Below are 22,328 nucleotides of genomic sequence, written 5' to 3' on the forward strand. Positions count from 1 at the left end.
TTGGGTCAGTTAGCTTGTTAGCATGTGACTGTGGGAGCGACTGGATGTCCAAGCTCTTCCCCGCTTCTCAGAGCCATTTGTGGAGGAGATGCCGCAGGTCGAGCGGGAGGCGGAGCTCCGCACTCTTACCGAGGTGAGAACGAGACCGTGAAGCTGCCCCTGAGCTTCAAAATCAAACTTTATTAGTCTGATAGCAACTTTCTGCTGCAGCTAGCCGGTCAACTGGGGTTAGCTCGGCAGCTACATGCTAAAAGCAAGCTCCTCCTCTTCCTCACTCTGGCTGTTGTTTCATCCTCACCATGTTTCTTCTTCCTCTTCCTCACTCTGGCTGTTGTTTCATCCTCCTCTTCCTCACTCTGGCTGTTGTTTCATCCTCCTCTTCCTCACTCTGGCTGTTGTCTCTTCCTCACCATGTTTCTTCTTCCTCTTCCTCACTCTGGCTGTTGTTTCATCCTCCTCTTCCTCACTCTGGCTGTTGTCTCTTCCTCACCATGTTTCTTCCTCCTCTTCCTCACTCTGGCTGTTGTCTCTTCCACTTCTTCCTCACTCTGGCTTATCTTTCCTCCTCTTCCTCACCACGTTTCATCCTCCTCTTCCTCACTGGCTTATCCTTCCTCCTCTTCCTCACCCTGGCTAATGTTTCTTCCTCCCCTTCCTCACAATGTTTCTTCCTCCTCTTCCTCACCATGTTTCTTCCTCCTCTTCCTCACCCTGGCTAATATTTCTTCCTCCCCTTCCTCACCATGTTTCTTCCTCACTCTGGCTTATCTTTCCTTCTCTTCCTTACTCTAGCTACTGTTTCTTCCTCACCCTGGCTGATGTCTCTCTTCCTCCTCTTCCTCACCGTGGCTAATGCATCCTTATCACTGTGGTTTACTCCTCCTCTTTCTCACTCTGGCTTATCTTTCCTTCTCTTCCTCACCCTGGCTGATGTCTCTCTTCCTCCTCTTCCTCACCCTGGCTAATGCATCCTTATCACTGTGGTTTAATCCTCCTCTTCCTCACTGTCTTCCTCAGTGTGGGTACCTGCATCCAGGTGAGACCCTGTGTGACCTTCACTCGGTTCAGTCTCTGTTCCCTGATCTTCGTCTCTACGTTGATTTTTACTGTGAGTACCTCAGAATTGACTTCCTGTTTTATTTTGTCGGGACTTTTCTCAGTTCTGAAGTACGCGAGTCCGAGCCAGCGTACTTGATGATGTCACAGAGTTTCCTCTTAATTTAACTGATTAATATGTTACGAAGCTTCAATCACAGCCAAACTGATTTACTCAGGAACAAATGAAACACTGAAATAAACCAAACATTAACATTTAGAAGTGATCCAAGTGATCCAAAAAGCAGGTGAGATGTTAGAGCGCTTTTATTTTAGTGGACAAACATTACAGACAGCTGCTGGGGTTTGGAAGAGAACAAATATTTAAATTATAACCTGATGAAACAGCCTTCAGAATCTCCACATGTTAACATGTTAGCATGTTAGCATATTAACATGTTAGCATGTTAACCTGCTGTTTTTGTTCCCGGTGGAAAACTTTCCTCCTGAATTGAAACATATTTCAGCCAAAACTCAGGAGCAAATAAAACACTGAAATAAACCAAAAAATTGACATTGACTTGTATATCATGTTTAACCTGAGTAGTGAAAGACCGGGGGGGGGACGATGTGCTGGGAGTCCGCTGTTCTCGCCGGCTCTAGTGACCCCCGACCTCCCGGTCTGCTGTGGAGCTGGCGGGTCACAGATGTCTCCGAAACGTCGGCGCACGTTTGTAAATATATGATGTCTTGATAAATCCAGCAGATATTTGATGCTTACGCAGCCACAGTCTCGCCTGAAAAGAACTTAAAAGTTTATTTTGTGACCCAGAAAGAGTAATATTTAAAAGTTTTCAGCGCCGCTCGTCCGCCATTGCCACGTTTGAGTTTTGGACGAAATGCATTCTGGGATATTTAGCTGCACCAAGTCCACACAAGTCACAGACGCATGCTCGATAAAACGGGCGGAGCGAGAACACATCGGGACTTTTTCGCGTTCTCGGCTTGATGCGTACTTTGAATTGGAACAGTTCTTGGTCTCCGACTGATGACGTATCGCGAGCACGCACAAGAACGCATATTGAGACAGCCCTTAGACTTGGTAACTCAGGGCGATTTCCTGTTTCAGAATAAGAGTTTGTGTTTCAGGTTTCCCAAATAAACAAAAGAAGAAGTTGTTGTTTCTCGCCGGGACACTTCCTGTTCAGTACGAAGGTGAGCCCCCCAGCTGTCGGCCATGTTGTCTGTTTACTGTTTGTAGTGACATCATGAAGGTCAAGCTGGCGCTTTGGTTTTCATACAGGAAGTGAGTATAATATCCCAGTATGCATCTGGCTCCACGAGACGCACCCGTCATCGAGGCCTCGCTGTTATGTTTGCCCATCGGTCTCCATGGTGATAAACCCGACCTGTCCGTGCGTGGACGCTGCCGGGAACATCAGGCAGGACGCGCTCACAAACTGGGCTGAGGTAAGATGTATTGAGCATGCTCAGTGGGGCGGAGTCAGCTGGCTCAATGGGGCGGAGTCAGCTGGCTCGGTGGGGCGGAGTCCGCTGGCTCGGTGGGGCGGAGTCAGCTGGCTCAGGGGGCGGAGTCAGCTGGCTCAGGGGGCGGAGTCAGCTGGCTCAGTGGGGCGGAGTCAGCTGGCTCAGTGGGCGGGGTCAGCTGGCTCAGTGGACAGGTGTTCTGTCATGTTATTTGTGCTCTGACCCAACAGAAAACTATTAGTGAAAATATACCTGCAAACACACGTTTAAGAAGGTGGAGCCTCCACACAGGCAGAGGGCGGAGCTAAAAAACACTAAACATTATGTTTATGCCACTTATTGCTAGGGCGTGTCCAACCTGTCACTACTCGTGTCGGAGATGAGGCGGGCCTTCCAGAAGGATACCCCCCTTTATAGCAGGTGCCCTGTGCAAACTCCGCCCCCTGCAGGTGAACAGGTGTCAGCTGACAGGTCAGTTCCTCACTGTGTGTTCAGTCAGTGTTTCCGTTACTTGGATGACGAGAGTGGTTTCTCCTTCTGCAGCCTCCACAGTCCCCTGCACAACTGCACCTCCTCCCCGCAGGGGCGCCAACCTTCTGAAGTCACCTTCCAAAGCCCCGCCCACTCCAGCCAGTGTGAGCAGAGTGGGGAGGTGAGGGCAGCGAGGTCATACACCGAGGAACTGCTGGGGATTGACTTCAGTGCTCTGCCTCCCACCTCCAACCGCCACACCAACCCCTTCCTAAACGCCTCCTCAGGTGAGTGTCAGAAAACACGAACAAGCTCCAGGTGAGAAAGTTGAACCCACCTGGTTCTGGTTCTGGTTCCTGCAGGTACAGAACCCCTCAGCAGGATGATGGGTGAGCTGAGGCTAGACGGAGACTCGCCTGCACGATCTGTCCAATCAGAAGCAGAGCGACGCTGTCCAGTTACGGGACGGCCATCCGCCGCAGCGCCCGAGCTACAGCGTCCTCAGAGATCTCAGTTACAAGCGGACCAGGTGAGCCAGACTCTGGCGTCTCGGCAGCTTCTCCAGTCTGTGTCCCGGACGGCGGCGCGGCTCCCTCCGGACCAGGCGGCGGTTTTTCTGTCTCTGATGGCGATGGAGGGGCGGAGCTTCAGTCTGGCCGATGTCTTGGAGGCGGTCCAGATCAACAGAGACTTCGCATCAGCTCTCAGGTTCCTGAACCACAGCTGCCCCATCTGTCAAGAGCAGGTGTCCTTCAGCAAGGTGAGCCACAGGTTTGAACCGGCCAATCAGAGCGCGCGCAGCCGGCTGATGTTCTTCTTCTCTTCCTGTTTCCCCGCAGATCATCACAATGACGCACTGCTCCTGCTTCCTGTGTCAGACGTGCTTCAAGATGTTCTTCACAACGGCCATTAAGGAGCGCAATGTCGATCAGCTGGTCTGCCCCCAGTGTGGCCGACCGGAGGTCAGAGGTCAGGGCGGGCTGGAAGAGTCCATGGACTACTTCAGCCTGCTGGATACACAGGTGAGGCGCGTTCCGGCCTAGTTTGTGTTTGCGTGACCAGTTCTGACACGTGTCTGTTTGTAGATCCGCCACTTCCTGCCCGCCGACGTCCACGAGCTGTTCCAGAGGAAACTCAGAGACCGAGCTCTGCAGGAGATGCCCAACTTCTGCTGGTGTGCTCACGTAAGAACCAACCGATCCGAGCCACGCAGTCAATACCGCTGCTAGTATCAATACAAACTGTGATCGTCTGCTGCGTGGCGTCCGGTGACGACCCGTGACGCTGGGGGATACTTTTTGTCTCTGCAGCGTGGCTGTCCGAGCCTGAGCCTCGACTTCATCAAATCTTAACCACTAGAGAAATGACTAACAAACTCGAAATATCCTGTCCTAGAGTGAAAAACTAGTTCATGCATTTATTACTTCCAGGCTGGACGACTGTAATTCATTATTATCAGGAAGTCCTAAAAACTCCCTGAAAAGCCTTCAGCTAATCCAAAATGCTGCAGCAAGAGTACTGACAGGGACTAGAAAGAGAGAGCAGATTTCTCCTGTTTTGGCTTCCTGTTAAATCCAGAATTCAAAATCCTGCTCCTCACATACAAGGTCTTAAATAATCAGGCCCCATCTTATCTTAATGACCTTGTAGTACCATATCACCCTATCAGAGCACTTCGCTCTCGCTCTGCAGGCCTACTTGTTGTTCCTAGAGTATTTAAAAGTAGAATGGGAGGCAGAGCCTTCAGTTTTCAGGCCCCTCTTCTGTGGAACCAGCTTCCAGTTTGGATTCAGGAGACAGACACTATCTCTACTTTCCTCTTTGCTAAAGCAAACACCCAGTGCATCATGGGAATCCCCCAGCAGCCTAGACCTATAGCAGCATGAGTAAGGGAGGCTGCAGGGTCACCTGATCCAGCCCTGGGTGTTTCTTCTTCACTCACCTTCTGTATTTAATCATTAGTGATTATTCACCTCTGGCTCTTCCTGCCCCGACCCCCCACCAAGCCCCTGAGTTCTGTGGAGGTTTCTTCCTGTTATAAGGGAGTTCTTCCTCCCCACTGTCGCTGAGTGCTTGTTCGTTGGGTTCTTTGTGTTACTGTGGGGCCTGACAGAATAAAGCTGTTGAGACGACTGTTGTTTGGTGTTTCAGTGTTCATTCGGGATGCTGCACGAGGCCCAGCGCCTCAGGATGGACTGTCCGAGCTGTAAGAAGAGCACCTGTTCTCGGTGCAGATCACCTGTAAGACACTCACGCACACACACAGGTGAACCAGCCTCAGATCGGGTCCTGACCACAGTCCCTGTGTTCTGCAGTGGTCCCCCGAGCATCAGGGTCTGTCCTGTGAGCAGTTCCAAGTGTGGCAGCAGCAGAACCAGCCGGACCCTCACAGCACCTCCCTGCTGTACAGCAGCATCGGTACGAGCCCAGAACCAGGTCCAGGAGACTCTCAGGCCTCCTGCAGGACCTGAACCTCATGTTTCACCCCATCACTCAGGTGGTTATCAGCAAGCAGGTAGAAATGGAAGCAGTCAGCATGTGACTGAAGGCTTTTTTACAAACTAACACACGAGGCCTTCAGTCACCGAAAGCGTGACGCTCAGAGGACTTGAACCGGTCCAGTCAACGGTCGGCGTGGGTGTTCTCGCCAAAAAACCCAGGAAGCAGTGCCTGGGGGCTCTGAGCTGACACGCCTGGTCTGTGCTGGTTAACGTTTAGCATGAACAGAGGACACGGTGGCTGCTCAGGCGTAGAGCAGGTCATCACTGATCGAATGGTGGTTTGATTCCTGGCTTTCCCGTAGTCTGCATCCTGGGACACCATGTTGCTCCCCGATGCATCCATCCAGGGAATGTGATGAATGTTAGACGCTAACGCTAATGCTAACAGGAAAAGTGCTTGTGTGAATGAGTTAGTCGTATAAGAACATCCATTTACGACCGTCCAAATGTTGATCGTGTCCTTCTGGACGTTTCCACCATCAGGTGACTTCTTCAGTGTCAGCTGACTGCAGGTTTCAGCCTTATGTTATAAATATATTTACATGATGAAACCAGCTGAACGACCAGTGGGCTGCGAGGTCAGTTTATGGTCATTAATATGCAGATTGCCACGCCCACTGATCAAAGAGTCCCATTCAACGAGAGTTGGGATTGGCTGCATTCACAGCATTGTAGGTAGGATGGTGGCCCCCTCCTCAACGCCGAGATGGCCTTATGTCTTTTCACTCGACTCCTCCTTCAAACCGGCGATTTCCCACCTGGACGAATGAGGTTCAGTCGAACTCAGCATGGTCCTGGTCCAACGTTTCCCTCTGTGTCCTCAGAGTGTCCAAACTGCCAGCTGGTCTTCAGCCTGTCCAAAGGGGGGTGTCTCCACTTCACCTGCAGTCAGTGCGGTCATCAGTTCTGCGGCGGCTGCAGCCAGCGCTTCGTTCTGGGCTCGGTGAGTTCCAGCTGTGCTGTGCTCCAGGTGTTTGGTCAGAGAGAGATGGATTGTGGGTAGCGAGTGTTAGACGACTGAAAGGTGTGGCTCGGTTTCATATTTACATCGTTATCAAACGAGCCAATCACAGCGTCTCACCTTATAAACGTCTGATTATGAGTAAAGGCACCTGTTCTGATTCTTCATCGTGCTGATGAGTTCTTTAATGTTTTTGAAGTTAATGAGACAAGGGTTCGGCTTCCAGCCCCGAAGTGCCCGGGCCAGGTGTGTTAGAGACAGGTGTGTTAGAGACAGGTGTGTTAGAAACAGGTGTGTTAGAGACAGGTGTGTTAGAGACAGGTGTGTTAGAGACTTGACACCTGTGCTGTTTCACCTCTGCAGGCCTGTGGCTTCTCTGCAGACTGTACGAGCAAAGGTCTTCATGCTCACCACCCCAGAGACTGCCTGTACTACCTGAGGGACTGGAGCCTGACCCGCCTCCACCTGCTGCTGCAGGTGAGAGCCAGCAGATCGACCTCAGGTGTTCCCAGCTGTTCTGTGATCAGTGCTTTACAGGTGTGCTGTCTCCTGTCTCAGCATTACAGAGCGTCTCCCTCCTGGTTGGAACCGCCCACGGTCAGCTCACCTGACGCCGCTCTGCCAGGTGAGACCTCTACCTGTCTACCTGGCACCTCCTTTGTCCCAGAGTCACTGACAGGTGTGTTCCCGTTCCAGCATCCTGTCCAGTGCTGGAGCTGAGAGACGATGGCAGCCAGAGGGAGGAGCCCTGTGGTCGACCTGCGTTACCTGAACACCGAGGATACTGCCAGTAAGACCACAGCTCCCAGTAAAGATGCTCTGCCAGATGCGCCAGATGTCTCAGAGGCTCCGCCCCTTTCTCCTGACAGGTCACACTATAAGGAGCGTTTGGTGGAGCTGATTAACCGTTACCGTGCTGACCCGGCGGTCCTCTTCAGTCTGGCAGAAATAAAGGCGGAGCTTCAGCGTTGGCATGTTACCGTTCCGACCAGAAAACCCGAGGAGCCAGAGCCGCTCTACACTCACCGCCTCCGCATGGTCAGTGACATCACCCAATGGTGTTGTTCGTCATCAACAATGACACCTGAGATTTATTTTGAAAGTCTGATGTGCTGTTTCAACCATGTTTCTTTTCAGCCAATCACAGTGCAGAATTCTGTCTCTCTGCAGACGCTGACCAATAGCGCTCCTCTCAGGAAACAGCGCTGCTCTCCGGTTAAACGCATGAACAACCTCTGTCCTCTGCCCGTCACCGTGCCTGCTGGAGCCCCGCCCCCTCATGTGCTGCTAAGCGATTGACTCCACCCACTCCTAAAGTATGACTACACCCATCAGTTGCTATGACAGGGCGGCCCTGTGTTGTGATTGGCTCAGCACAAATATACTAATTAGGGACCAAATATGAGCAGCCAATCAGAGTTCAGCTAACAAGCTAACGATGGAAGCTGCCAGTTTTAGCATCTGTTAGCATGACCTGAGCAGATTCAGGAGGCGGAGTTTGAGCATCCTGTTTATGTTCGCTGCACTTTACCTGTTTAACCGAGTTTAATGAATAAATGCTGTCCTAACACACCTCGGCGTCCTGTCGTCCGTTTCCACGGTGACCTGCCGTCAGTCACACAAACACGCGGGGGCTTTCATAGAAAACTTTTATTGAAACTTTCCAAACAGGAAGGAGTGCTCCTCCGCACACCTGTCAGTGTGTGTTCAGCTCTTCTTCGGTGGTGTGGCGTCGTCTCTGGGCACACTGAAGGGGACGATCGCTTTGACGAGTCGCTCTGTGATTGTTTTGCTGTTAGCGGCGAGGATCCTCCTGGACATCAGGTCCACGTCGCCACCTGAACACGGAGACACCGTTAGCTGGAGACACCTGAGCGGGGAAACGTGCTGTTGATGGGTTAGCTTACCTTCGACGTCCATCAGCACGCCGCCGGCCTCGGACACGATCAACGACGCGGCAGCCATGTCCCAAACGTGGATCCCGATCTCGTAGTACGCCTCCACGCAGCCCGACGCCACCAGACACATGTTGATGGCGGCGGAACCCGCCCCGCGCACCCTGAGACAGATGGACACGTCAGCTGTGGGAAAACAAGCGTGCAGTGATGTCAGCGTGGCGGCAGCCTTACCCGTGAACGGGGAGGCAGAGGATGTTTTGGAGGCTTTGGAAGATTTTATCAACAACGTCGGCGTCTCGGTTCGATCCAAACTCCGTGGCCACCATCGCCTGTTCCACGGCTGATGACATCACACACAGACAAACAGGTGACCGACTGTCCGCATAAGTGATGTCACTGATTTAGTGGTTATCGATTCGCTGACCTTCCTGCCGGGACACCTGCAGCGGCTCGCCGTTACAGAATGCTCCCTTTCCACGCCTCGCCGTGAACATCTTGTCCTCCACACAGCTGAAGACAACGCCAAACTCCACCTGAGGGAGGAGAAGAAGAGGTCAACAGGTGAGGTCGTTCATCCTCAGGTGGCCTGAACACCTGAAGCTACCTGTCGGTGTTTAGAGAGCGCTGACGATTTGCCAGCAGGCTCAGTAAACTGGTCGCGAGGTCAGTAATGTGGGGGTGGAGCTGGACTCCGTTAGGGTGGTGTCAGAGAGGCAATGTTGTCTAAGGCAAAGACAATGATGGACAATACCTCCACCCACTCCATGACGTGCTACCTGCAGGAGCACGCTCAGTGAGAAGCTGAGATTACCCATAATGCACCACTCATCTCCAGTAGTTACAGCCTTTTGCACGCGCTCTGATGTTGCTGTTAGTCCTTGATATTTATCATCGAGTGATTTCTATATATTTGATTTCTTAAATCTGCTACAGTTTCTGTACTGCAGCGACTGGAACACGTTACCTGAGGGATCAATAAAGTGATTTTCTCTTTTTAGCTGCCAAATCGCCATGGTAACAGATGCTGAGCACCTCACCCAGTCAGGAGCAGGTGAGGTGCCGCGTTTACTCTTTTGGTCATTTGATATGCTGCAGCAGATGGAGCGCCATCGCTTGCTAACGCGTGTGTGGGAACAGCCGCGCCACCTCGCCACCTAAGGAAACACTCCCAGGTGAAGCAGACGGTGGTGATGCTGCGCCTGTGGGCGAAGCTCAACTGAAGAAGGATGAAACCAGAAATGGCGCCACTCTGGAAAGTTTCCACCAGAGGGATGAGACCCGGGCTCAAGTAACCGGGGCTCACCTGAGGCTACGTCTGCACGTACACCGAGGCTACGTCTGCACGTACACCGAGGCTACCTCTGCACGTACACCGAGGCTACCTCTGCACGTACACCGAGGCTACCTCTGCACGTACACCGAGGCTACGTCTGCACGTACACCGAGGCTCCGTCTGCACGTACACCGAGGCTACGTCTGCACGTACACCGAGGCTACGTCTGCACGTACACCGAGGCTCCGTCTGCACGTACACCGAGGCTACGTCTGCACGTACACCGAGGCTACGTCTGCACGTACACCGAGGCTCCGTCTGCACGTACACCGAGGCTACGTCTGCACGTACACCGAGGCTACGTCTGCACGTACACCGAGGCTCCGTCTGCACGTACACCGAGGCTACGTCTGCACGTACACGGGTATTTTTGAAAACGGAGATTTTCTGTTTTCTTTTTTAAATCCCGTCCACAGACGCAAAAATGAAGGAAAACGCTGCTAGGAACATGCCAAAGCAGCAGGTGGCGCTATATTCCTAACCGTGTAGAAATGTTGGCCAATCAGAAGCCTAGAAGCCTGGGTGGGAAAGAGTAAACAAAGACGGGGCAAAGAAGCAGAACCGAGTCCTGTTTGTGGAGGCACAGTAACTGTGTGTAAGCGTGTAAACACTGCAGAGAGTAAAATTAACAGTATTTTGTCCAAGTCCACCATTGTAGAAATACATTCCACCTAAACAAAAACATGGCGCACAGCGTGATGTCAAAAGAGGCGCACACCTTTGACGCTGCATTTTCTCCGTTTTCCTCGTCCACACGTAAACGCAAAATCTGAGTTTTTGAAAATGTCCACCCTGGCAGGAGTAAAAATCTCAGTTTTCAGTGACCGTAAAACGCCATTTACGTGTGGACGAAAGGTGCAAACGCATAGAAACATCTGCGTTTTCAAAAATCCCCGTGCACGTGTGGACTGAGACTCACTGTGGCTCAGGTGAGAGCGTCAGAGTGGATCAGAGACGAGGCAGGAGGTTAAAACCTTTCCTGGGACAAAGTCCTTCATCAAAGCATCAACAGACTGCAGAGAAGCTGCTCCATCCACTGCCGTCTGTTTTACAGAGAAACGTCTGATTCGCCTTTACACCGAGGCTGGCGGCAGCGTCTGTTTTACATGCAGCACACGGGTGCGTCAGAGGCGGGGTTAGCGACCCCGTTTTCACTTCTCAGTATTTATTGCTGCTCATTAATAAGACAGAAGGATTTATTTATCTGATTAATCGACTGCTAAAGTCAGGGCTGCAGCCCCGTGATGTCGCTGCTGATGTCAAAGGTCAGGAGGTGGGTGCTGATGTGGACTCAGACCTGTTTGTTGACGGCGAATCCGATGGAAATGGCAACAAAAGGAAACCTGTGAAGGAGAAACAGACGCAGGAAGTTAACGTGTTCGCACCGTCATACGTGTTCCTGCAGAGCAGGGCTGTTTACCTGTTAGGTCACCACGGTAACCAGTGCCCATCAGCGTTTTAAATGAGCTGATTCAGTGTGCCGAACACCAAGCCAAACAGGAAGTCATCTGCTTTCAAAGTAAAGGTTCATCCTAACATTCACGCTGATCACATCATCGATCTACCCGCTGAACATTGATCATCCTTCATCGATCTCTCAGCTGACTCTGATCGATTCCCTCTGAGTCAGTTGGACCAAATAAACCTCAGATCTGGAGGTAATCGATCAGAAGAGCCGTAGACCCCGCCTCCCTCTCTGAGTAGAGCAGGGCGATGTGGCCAAAAATATTTATCACCATATACATTTGAAAATTTGCGATAACGATATAACTGACGATGTAATTGACACGAGACAAAATACTTTAACACTCCGCAACTTTACACAAGCAGCTGTTTTTTATCTGCATTAAAGTTATATAAAAATGTAACAATGCAAATTCGTTGCTGACAGTTTAACCAAAAGGCATTTCCAGTGGAAACTGGTCGACATATCCTCAGCATAACCATGTATAATATCCACAACACTTAAAAAGAGGTTATACACCCACAATACGGTAATATTATGTTGAAGCACAGTACGTATCACTCCGCGAGGCTCCGCCTACGATGCCGTAATGCTCCAACAATCCATCAAGCGGTGCGGCTTCGTAGCTTAGCAAAGTCGTACTGAAACATTTGACAGGTTTTCGAGCGCCGTGAACATAAAATCGTTTCGAGGTCAGTAAACACAACCAGAGTTCATACATAAGGCACACGGGATTATAAGGGGCTCTGTCGACTTTCAGAAAAATCAAAGGATGATTTTAAGTGTGTCGTATTTTCCAAACAACACGGTAATAACGTCGGTCCGCTAGCATGCTCTACCAAAAATAGTGCTTTGTTGTGTATCTGACGAAAGCTAAACCAGTTCCACACCAGTGAAGCTGCAGCATTTTTACAAACCAGTTCAGGTTCATCTGTTTCATTCAACGATCCACTTTCACTCTTCTCATTCTGCGTCGCCGCCATGTGCGTATGTAAACAAAGGCACTACGCATGCGCGCTTTACCCAGATTCTATCGCGATATTTTCCTATCGTTGCCAACATTACACCGGTGTTACCGTGAGCAGTGTGATGTGGCCCAGCACTGTCTCTGAGCGCCCACAGGAAACAAAGAAGCTGCAATGATGATGTCAGAGAGTGCAAACTCACGCGTGAACAAAGTTGGTCGTGCCATCGATGGGGTCGATGATCCAGGTGGGCGAGTCAGAGAGGACGCAGGGCTCACCTGCAGCCACTGACTCCTCCCCTATGAACCTGAAACACACAGAACAGGTGAAGCCGTTACACGCTGAACGAGGAAGAGCCAGAGATGTTCCAGCAGGTCATCTCTGCTACTGCTCAGCAGCACACAGCTGGATCCCTGAACATCTGGATCTGATCATAACGCTTATCTTGTAAACTGATGATCCGACTGGACATGCACAGAGGGGGTGGAGCTTCATACCTGTGGGTGGGGAACTTTTCCTTCACTGACTGGATGATGAGCTGCTCCACCTTCTGGTCGGTCTGCGTCACTAAATCCACCACCGAACTCTTCGTCATCACTGCCCTGTCGCCACGCAGAGCGTCACACACCACCTGATCAATGCACCAATAACTGATCAATATTTACTCCTGATCAATGCACTGATAGCTTATCAATCAGAAGCTGATCAGCCAATAGTTTCAGTCACTAAGTCTGTCATCTGGGGTTAACCTCCGATTTCAAGATAAAAGCCTTTGTTTCCTCTTTGAGCGTTTCAGAGAAGAAGAAAGTGACTCCACCCCCTCTGTTTTGGAGCGTGCTCAGTAAGTGAAGAAATGGCAGCAAGCGGATTCTGCAGTCGTGACGGCGCACGCTCACTGTCAAGCAGTCGTCAGCTGACCCTGAAGGTCACATGGGCGAGTGACGCTCACGTTCAGGTGAAAAGATGAACTTCCTGTTTCATAATGAAATCACCTGTAGGCCCTGACAGGTGAGTCTCAGGTGGGAAAGAAAAAGGAAGAAGATGACTGACCTCTCCAGCTTTTCGTGCCACGGCGACAGCGTGGTCCATGGCGTTCTGCCAGGGGTCAGCCATGTTGGAGGAGGAACTTCCTGTGGAAAGATGAAAGACTGCGTGAGGTGTGTTCCAATATTCCACTTTGATCAGGTTCCTCACTGACATACGTTACAGTCGTCCACACACCAGGAGAAGCTTCAATGCTTCCTTTATGAGCTTTAGCAGGAGACTCTGGAGCTCAACATTATGATCTATATCACAGGAGTCGAACTCCAGGCCTCGAGGGCCGGCGTCCTGCAGGTTTTAGATGTGTCCTTGATCCAGCTGATTTAAACGGCTGAATGACCTCAACATGTCCTGAAGTTCTCCAGAGGTCTGCTAATGAACTGATCACTTGATTCAGGTGTGCTGACCCAGGGTGAGATCTAAAACCTGCAGGACACCGGCCCTCGAGGCCTGGAGTTCGACACCCCTGATCTATATGAGCTGATCAAAGTGTGCTGAAGTTCACTTCATTTCTGCTGTTTCATGGAGTTACTGAGGACCAATAAGTGGGCTCGCCTCTGAACGCTCAGCGTGACACTGATGAAGAGTTTTAGGACACAGCCAAAGTTTTAGTAATATCATCATTTTAGTAGTATTGCAGTAAATGTTCCTCCTCCTTTAAAACACCAGTCTTTGGACAGAAAGACACGTTTTACAGACTGTTATCGTTTCTTTTTTTTCTTTTTTTTTTTTTTTTGCCTGTCCCATTTGGTTCTTTAGCCGTCAGAATTGTTGTCTGAAGACCAACAAGGATACCCAATGGATTTATTTTGCCAAATGGATCATCATGGCATTGCCGTATTGGTCCATTTGATCGACCTTTGTTTTTATTATTTATTTTATTTTCAGTTGTTACAGACGGGACAGACATGAGTGAGGGATAGGAAAGGGAGAAAGAAAGAGGAAGGAAAAGAAAAACAGAAGGGGAGAGGGACAGTGAGAAAGGGGGGAAGAAAAAATATCTCCTGGATCACCTGTTGAGAGAAAAAGAATAGAAAACAAGCAAAAAAAACAAAACAATGCAACATACTATACACAACACCATCGCATTAATCTAGCTAAGTGTAAACAGCAGTAAATACTAAATATTGAATGTTGTTGTGCAGCACGCAGGACAGACAGCGCACAATGTGCTTTGAAGTAGCAGCCAAGAAAGGTGTGATTTAAGTCTACGAACAGTGAACACCCATGTGCACACCTGTGTGGATCGGCGCGCTTGTATTCAAATGGTTTCCCCATGTAATGGTCTGCTAGAGGATGTAGAGAGCCATAGCCCCGTCCCCCAGGGCATGAAGCAGGCATGGAGGAGATCCAGGCCCCAGACATCCAGAGGCCCCAGAGTGCAAGAGCCCAAGGAGGACCACCGGAGGGGCATCTGTGCCACCTTCATGGGAAGGGCTGAGGATCCCCAGATGAGGGGTCACCCAGTAGCCACCGGGCAGAAGCTAGAGGGGGCTGCACCGGCGTGCCCGCCGGCTCCGCCGGCAGCCAGCTGCGCCAGAGTGAACCGAGCCGCAGGCACAGAGGCCGGAGGCCCGAGGGCCCCCCGCTCCCCGGAAGAGGCCTGACCGAGCAGCAGGCGCCAGGCCCCGCCAAGTAGCCACCGGGAGTGAGCTGGCACATGACCTGAGCGCCCAGCCCTGGACACCAAGAACCAACAATGCACCGACCCCTGAGGGCATCAGTCACCGGCAGGGAGTGTGGTGAGGGGAGATAGGCCTCCACACTTTGGAGGGCCTTGGAGTTCCCAGAGAGGTGGAGTCTAAGACCCGACCTGACATATAGACACAGACAAACAGGCACACACAGACACAGACATGCATTCCCACCCTCATGCACACATATACAAACACTCAGCACTCACCCAACGTAGGAATAAACGTAAATGGACATGTACACACAATCACACTCCCCAAACATACTCTATACCCCGGGTCCAGGTATCCTCACCCCCAGAGATGGAAACGGCACCCAGACCCAAGAGATATTACCCTTCCCTCCGGGGTGGAGGCAAGCAGACCGCCCCAGGCTCCGCAGCAGCAGGGAGGCCAATCGGACAGCCAGCATCTCTTCCCAGCCCCCCCGCCCCGATGGCTAGCAGAGAACGGGGGTGTGTTAAGACCCCATACCTCCCTCCTCCCGCTCAAGTGTAGTGTTGCTGCGTGTTGCTCTAAAGTGTATTTAAAACAAGGGAGAGCATGGTGCTGCTGCCAGAGAGCAGCAGGTGTTAGCACGGCCCCTCCCGAGAACCCTCAATGTCTACATGGATTTAAAATTGAGAGGTGGGCACCGGCGCCAGAGGTAGGTTTGAATACTCAGACCGTCTACTGGACGCCGTTAACGTGCCCACTCTCAAGGCCCTATATATATATATATGTGTGTGTGTTATGAGAGTGTAAGTAATGTGGATGTCTAAGTTGTGAGATAAAATTGAGGCACAGGTGGCCAGAAGAGGACAGAGGGGGGGGGGAATGTCTCCCCTGCACCCTGGTGACACACCTGCACCCCAAAGCCCTACCTGTGTGGGTGGGTGTGGTGGAGCGGGAAGAGGGAGGCAGCCGGGGATGGGGAGGAAAAGAAGGGAGGGGAGGGTGTCCCTCCCTAGGGCCAGCTCCCCCGCTGACCCCAATATGCACCCCCGTCCTCTGGTATCCACCAAGGCAAGGGAGCCCAGGCCCATCCAGACCGGGGCCTACGGCAGCAGCACCGCCAAGCCCCACAGGACCCGGGGCAGCCCACCCCACCCCACCGCAGAGGAAACTGTACCCACCCCAACATTCAATCATCTCCCAGACTACACAAGACACAGACACCCAGGTTAAGTTTATTCTCCACCTCTCCTATGTCTCTCCCCCACCTGCAGAGTGGACTCCTGCAAAGATGGAACAACCTCCCTGCCAGTTCAAGAGCCCCCCGGTTAGGCCGATGCACAAGAGGCCCCCTGCGCCAGGGCTGAGCCCCCGTGCACCCACCCGCCCACAACCTCGGCGACACACCGACGAGGACCAACGCCCCCAAGGCCCAGCCAGAGCCCCAGCACGGAGGCGAAGCACCCCCGAACCCCAAACCCCCACGCCCGCCCCGGATCCACTCAGGGGCAGCCAGGCCACCAGGCCAGTAACCTACGTCCGCCAGCACAGACCATCCTCCAGCCCCGCTGCACGCGGCCACGAGGAGAACAACCTCTGAGAGCGACCAGAGCCACTAACCAGGTTATGAACACAACCCTCGGGTTAAGCCCTCCAGGGATAACGTCTCTAGGGGTCCTCCAGGTGCCCTAAGCCCATCCCAACCTCCACATCAACCACAATAGCCAAGGCGGGACCAAACCACGACCCCCCACCCCCGCTAGGTGATGGAGCCGATCAAAGGAGCCCAGAGGGATTGATCTAATGTGGTGGCAGAGGCTATATCGAGACTAATGTGATCTATTAGATAGTTTCTGTATTGGCTAGAATTAAGATTATTTTTATTTTTCCAGTTCATGAGGACCGTTTTCTTGGCGATGCATAGGGCAGTAAAAACCATGTGGACTGTATTAGTTTCTGTAGTGACATCATCCAAATTTCCCAACAAGCATACTAAAGGGGAGGTTGGAATTTTACATTTCAGACACTTTGATAAGTCTTCACATATCTCGTGCCAAAACTTCTGCACTGGTGGACAGAACCAAAGAGCGTGGATGTAACTGTCCGGTGTATTGCCTTGACAGTGTGAGCAGTTGTTGGCGGATGTAAAGCCCATCTTAAACATTCGATGACCTGTATAGTGCACTCTATGCAGTATTTTGTATTGTATTAATTGCAGATTGGGATTTTTAATCAATTTAAAGGTTTTTAAGCAAATCTGAGACCAGACGTTTTGGTCTAAGCTGACTGATAAATCTGCTTCCCACTTTGCAATAGGAAGGGATATTGATTCATCTATTTTAGAAAGTGTTCTGTATATTTTAGATAATAATTTGGGGGATTTAAGAGTAAGAAATTGAACCACACTTGGTGGTGTTTGTAATTCAACTTGACTGAGGATAAATTTCTTTTTTACTATGGATTTAATTTGTTGATATTCTAAAAATCTTTTCTTGTTGATCCCATATTGTGTAACTAGTCTGTCAAATGGAATAAATTCTGTTCCCTCTAATATATGTTCTAAGTATTTAATTCCTTTACAACTCCATTCTGGGAAATTAATCATATTTTTGTTTTGTAATATGTCAGGGTTATTCCAGATAGGTGTACGTTTGCATGGGATTAATGAAGACTCCGTTATTTTTAGAAACTCCCACCATGCTGTCAGAGAAAAGCTGATGTTGATGCTTTTAAAGCATTCATGTCTTTTGATGTTTGAGCTAATAAATGGTAGGTCTGAAATCTCTAGATCATTGCATAGTGCCTGTTCAACATCTAGCCCGGGCTCATCTAAGAGGGTACATTTTAACCATTCTGAGATGAACTGAAGCCTGTTGGCTAAGAAGTATTGGTGAAAATTAGGCAGATCTAATCCTCCTCTATCCTTGGTTCTTTGTAGCGTTTTTAAGCTGATGCGCGGGGGTTTATCTTTCCAAAGGAATTTAGAAATATGTGAATCCAGAGATCTGAACCAATCTTGTGATGGTTTGCTAGGGATCATTAAAAATAAGTAATTTATTTTTGGCAAGATCATCATTTTTATAGTGGCGACCCTTCCCATGAGTGATATGGGTAGAGATTTCCATCTAGTCAGATCGCCTTCTACTTTCTTTAGAAGTGGGATGTGGTTTAATTTAATTAAGTCTGAAAGCTTAGGAGAAACATTAATACCTAAATATTTAATATTTCCAGATTGTAGTGGGGCAGAAGATGAATTATGGAAGGAGCAGTTAATGGGAAGAACTGTAGATTTTGGCCAATTAATTGAATAATCTGAAACTCTTGAAAACCAGTTTATTAGAGTAATTACCTCAGAGAGGTTGATTTGTGAGTTTTGCAGAAAAAGCAACACATCATCCGCATAGAGACTGATTTTATGTTCTACGTTATTACATTTTATGCCCTTAATTGTTGTAGCCTGTCTAAGTGCTGCTGCTAGAGGTTCGATAAAAATTGCAAAAAGTGAAGGGGAGAGTGGGCATCCCTGTCTGGTGCCCCTCAGGAGACAAAAGCTGGAGGATGTCTGGTCATTTGTTCTGATACGAGCTGTTGGGGAATTGTATAATATTCTTATCCAATTTATGAAAGAGTTTCCAAAACCAAATTTGTGTAAAGTTGCAAATAAAAATTTCCAGTTAACTCTGTCAAATGCTTTTTCTGCATCTAGAGATAATATTATGGTTTCAATGTTTTTATTGTATGAGTAGTCTATTAAATTAAGTAATCTACGAGTGTTTGTTGAGGAGTGCCGACCTTTTATGAAACCAGTTTGGTCAGGATGAATTAAGAGGGGGGTTATTTTCTCTAATCTCTTTGAGAGAGCTTTGCAGATTATTTTAAGGTCTACATTTATAAGGGATATTGGACGATAACTTGAGGGAAATAAAGGGTCTTTTCCTGGTTTTAGCAGGAGACTAATGTTAGCAGAATTCATATTTGGTGGTAGTCTGCCATTTTTCTTGATTTCCTGCAACATTCCATGGAATACTGGTGCCAAAATTGTCCAGAATTCTTTGTAGAATTCTGCAGGAAAGCCGTCTGGACCTGGAGCTTTATTAATGGGCATACTTATCAGGGCTTCCTGGAGTTCACCTGGTGTCAGTGGTGAATCCAGTGCCATTGCTTGACTGTCTAGTAATTTTGGAAGAGTTACGTTGTCAAGAAACAAATCAATTTCATTTTTAGACGGGTTTATTTGTGGTGAATATAAAGTTTCATAGAAATCCCTAAAAATCTTGTTTATTCTTCCAGGGTCATATATTGTGTTCCCTGATAAATCTTTAGTAGCACATATAGTTGTTTTTTCTTCATTTATTTTTAACTGGTTTGCTAGAAATCGACCTGGTTTGTTACTGTGTTCAAAATTCTGCAAGCGAAGTCTTTGTACAAGGAATTGTGTTTTTCTATTAATAATTTCATTTAATTCTAGTTTTGTTTTGCATATTTTGTTCATTATTTCTTGATCTTGGTGGAACGCGTAGGCTTCTTCTAAGGATTTGATGTTTTTTTCTAATTCCTGAATATTTTTGTTTTCTTCTTTCTTTTTGTGTGATGAGAAAGAAATTATTTTACCTCTCATCACAGCTTTTCCTGCTTCCCATAGAACAGAAGCAGATGTTCCGGGAGTGTCATTAAAGTCTAAATATGAAGTCCATTCCTTTTTAAAATATTTAATAAAGTCTTCATCTTTAAGTAGTGATGTGTTAAATCTCTAGTTTTTACTTGGCGTAGTATTATTCTTGTGCATTAGTGTTAAAGATACAGGAGCATGATCGCTGACAGCTATAGGGTGAATCTCAGTGTCTGAAATGTCACTCAGCAGTGAGCTGCTGACCAAAAAATAATCCAGACGAGAGTAGGAGTGATGAACATGTGAGAAGAAAGTATATTCCTTACTGTTGGGGTGAAGGGTGCGCCATGCATCGCAAAGGCCATAGTCGCTCATATACTGTTTGATTATATTTGTGGATTGCCAATTGCGCTGAGTTCCTGTTGTGTTGAGCCTATCCATTTCTTCATTTAGTCCAAGGTTGAGGTCGCCTCCAAGAATGAGTGTGCAATCAAGGTGTTCAGAGAGTGCACTAAAAAATCCGTGGAAGAATGACTGTTATCGTTTCTATGACCTCCATAAAACAAGAACACTGTGGTGAAGCTAGACCAGCCTTTTGTAGTTCGTCTTCTGCACATTGTAGTTTCAGCAGACTTCCTGTTAAAGAGACACCAGTGTAAGGTTGTTCCAGTTCTAAGTGCACGCCTCTTCCCTTTTCTTGAGTCCTCAGCAGTTCTCCTTCCCACCTTTCCTTGACCTCAGTGACGTTTTCATCGAGGTCAAGGAAGAGCGTCAGGAATGCACCAGGAATGCCCAGAGTCCTCATCATAAGAACCACATCAGTAATCAATAACATCAGTCTGGGAGTTGATGGATCGATAATCCAGTAACACCAATCCTGACCTATCACAGCGGGTCCTGAATGGACCACAGGTGACCGCTAAGCGGCAGCAACACTGACGCACCGACGCATGTATCAAGCTCACCCAGCGACGCCTGTATCGGTGCGTGCGTCGCTTTAAGAGAAAGTCACGTGACCGATACAGCTGCTGTATGCTCATTGCCAACGCGCCAAGCTGTTTAAAAGGTTCTGCATCTGCCAACGGAAGAGTCGCCACCAAAACACAAAATTGCTCTCGCAAAGATTAAAATTACACATCTCTCCATAACGAAATGCAGCCCGAAAGAAAAAGAAATGCTTCTGCTGTGTGGGATCATTTTGATCTTTTAACTGCAAATAAGGTAACTTTGTTTCAGTGTAATCTATCAGGACAGGAAGAACAGCAATGTGACCTGCAGTGTAAATGATTTCTTTCATTTTATGCAGGTTAAATGTTGCATCTGTTCTGCTTTCTTACACAAACAAAAGCACCTCCTCAGTGTTTAGGCGTTACAGAGACAGACATGAAAATGAGACAAACACACCGAGAATGAACACTGGTCGGGCTATACTGACACTGAACATCTTTATCATCTTTTTTTTTTTTAATTAATATGTGTTTTATTATTTTGAAATCAAGCATCTAGGAAGACTGCTCTGGACCAGGCAGTCCTGAATCTTATTATAAAGGAGTGCCAACCCCTTAGTATTGTGGAGAGAGAGTGTAACGTACTGAGGGAACAGGAAGACCTCTTATCTGAACCTTTTCCACCTGCTTTACAGCTTTTGTTCCCCAGCTTCATCTGTTCCTGTGAGTTTTCCGAAGCTGGGGAAATGGTGTAAAAAAAAAAAAACGCAATAGACTGAATGCAAAAACATTGGATAAACCTATTTTTCTGAATAGAAATTTATAATAAACTCTGCGTCAAATCAGTAATATTATATTCACAATACTTTCATTTTAATTTTCACTTAATGTCAGTCATAATATATTTTAAAGATGTCTACAATATTTGTAATATATAAGATATAAAACTAGGTCATTGAATCAGTGCCAGTCTCAACTAAGTTACCTGCAATGATCTTTAATGTCCAGCAGGTGTCAGTGTGTAGCAAAACAGCAACACAGTGTCGATACAGTTTGGAAATGTGCTGAAACGCTTCACGAGGCCTCAGCTACCCATCACTACCGAGTATATATATACTGATTATCAATGAGCGTTACCTGGTGGCACGTGACGAAGTGTCAAGAGCGCCGACAACTTTCCGTGCGCGTGCCCACCGGTACTGCCGCGCCCTATGAAATCAGCTGATTTCTGAACGGAAGTACTACGCCGCTGATTCCCGCCACAAATTCCAAAACCGGAAGTAAGGCGGCGGATCAACGAGACGTTTTGAAAACAAGTAAAGAGGAACAGCGCGAGCCCTGAAAACGCACCTGAGGCTCTCGAGGTCGGTCTGAAGGTAATCCGTAACGGGTTAGCAGCTCCACTTCCGGGTTTCTTCTTCTACGGTCTACGACTGAGCGCTGCCGCCTCCTACTGGACATTGACTGTCACAACAACAACACTAGAAAAAGTTGCATTTCCTGCGAAAATGCAGCGTGAATGCCGTGTAGTGGAATCTGAAAACAGCAGGAGAGCTATCTGCTGAAAACAGGTGGAGAAGCTGAACTCTGCTTTATTTGAAAGACCACACTGAAGAGTGTCAAGAAAGCAGATTACATGCAAGCAGGGAAGATGTGCAGCATCTGTCCCACGTAGTACTCGACCCCGTGCCACCAGATCTCACAGCAGCTGCGCATCCCACTGCGCCAAACCAGTTCTGGTCGCAAACACAGATATGATGAGAGGAAAAAAAACGTGCACTGTGCAGAAGAAGCTAAATTGTGCTGAAAAGAGGTGAATCAGCAGACTTTCTGCTGAAAAGAGGAAAAGAAGCTGAAGTTTGTGCTAAAAACAGCTTAAGAAGCTGAAAAGTAGTGAAAAACTGAAAATTTTGCTAAAAAGAGGTGAAAAAGCTGAAATTTGTGTGGAAAAGAGTTTAAACAGTTGAAGTGTTAACTGAAGAAAAT

At 48.6% G+C, this 22,328-nt stretch overlaps 2 protein-coding genes across 11 annotated transcripts; one reads left to right on the plus strand and one right to left on the minus strand.

Moving 5' to 3' along the window:
- The first annotated feature begins 3 nt into the window (after window positions 1-3).
- LOC146496836 (E3 ubiquitin-protein ligase RNF31) lies at window positions 4-8,028 on the plus strand. Of its 9 annotated transcripts, XM_085139770.1 has the most exons (17): window positions 4-133; window positions 1,018-1,108; window positions 2,185-2,250; window positions 2,339-2,505; window positions 2,870-2,994; window positions 3,067-3,281; window positions 3,357-3,754; window positions 3,834-4,016; window positions 4,080-4,178; window positions 5,146-5,235; window positions 5,310-5,412; window positions 6,320-6,438; window positions 6,820-6,933; window positions 7,015-7,081; window positions 7,153-7,246; window positions 7,326-7,494; window positions 7,627-8,028. In XM_085139770.1, the coding sequence occupies exons 1-17, from the start codon at window positions 89-91 to the stop codon at window positions 7,753-7,755; spliced, it is 2,274 nt and encodes a 757-aa protein (XP_084995896.1). In that variant the 5' UTR covers window positions 4-88; the 3' UTR covers window positions 7,756-8,028. The 9 variants fall into 9 exon arrangements, with proteins under 9 accessions (XP_084995896.1, XP_084995895.1, XP_084995894.1 ...); XM_085139769.1 differs by having other exon boundaries at window positions 2,870-3,281; XM_085139768.1 differs by having other exon boundaries at window positions 7,326-8,028.
- On the minus strand, window positions 1,235-21,810 carry LOC146496837 (inositol monophosphatase 1-like). 2 transcript variants are annotated; one of them, XM_085139787.1, is made up of 9 exons: window positions 21,693-21,810; window positions 13,168-13,247; window positions 12,615-12,748; window positions 12,320-12,424; window positions 10,985-11,030; window positions 8,779-8,887; window positions 8,586-8,694; window positions 8,364-8,515; window positions 1,235-8,294 (listed from the first exon to the last, which is right to left on the minus strand). In XM_085139787.1, exons 2-9 carry the CDS (start codon window positions 13,228-13,230, stop codon window positions 8,164-8,166), a joined length of 849 nt encoding a protein of 282 aa, XP_084995913.1. In that variant the 5' UTR covers window positions 13,231-13,247; window positions 21,693-21,810; the 3' UTR covers window positions 1,235-8,163. The 2 variants fall into 2 exon arrangements, with proteins under 2 accessions (XP_084995913.1, XP_084995914.1); XM_085139788.1 differs by lacking the exon at window positions 21,693-21,810 and adding an exon at window positions 21,480-21,591.
- Between the last annotated feature and the right edge of the window lie 518 nt (window positions 21,811-22,328).

This window comes from Neolamprologus multifasciatus, chromosome 18 (genome assembly GCF_963576455.1).
Source record: "Neolamprologus multifasciatus chromosome 18, fNeoMul1.2, whole genome shotgun sequence".
Lineage (NCBI taxonomy): Eukaryota > Metazoa > Chordata > Actinopteri > Cichliformes > Cichlidae > Neolamprologus > Neolamprologus multifasciatus.

Bases quoted from the DNA above. Each gene is read 5' to 3' on its own strand.
- LOC146496837 (XM_085139787.1), bottom strand. From the start codon at position 13,230: ATGGCTGACCCCTGGCAGAACGCCATGGACCACGCTGTCGCCGTGGCA. The intron at 12,425-12,614 runs GTATGAAGCTCC...TGTGTGTTTCAG, and splicing joins GAAAAGTTCCCCACCCACAG to GTTCATAGGGGAGGAGTCAG. The intron at 8,516-8,585 runs GTAAGGCTGCCG...CATCTGTCTCAG, and splicing joins CTCTGCCTCCCCGTTCACGG to GGTGCGCGGGGCGGGTTCCG.
- LOC146496836 (XM_085139762.1), top strand. From the start codon at position 89: ATGCCGCAGGTCGAGCGGGAGGCGGAGCTCCGCACTCTTACCGAG. The intron at 2,506-2,869 runs GTAAGATGTATT...ACTTATTGCTAG, and splicing joins CGCTCACAAACTGGGCTGAG to GGCGTGTCCAACCTGTCACT. The intron at 5,492-6,319 runs GTGGTTATCAGC...CTGTGTCCTCAG, and splicing joins TGTTTCACCCCATCACTCAG to AGTGTCCAAACTGCCAGCTG.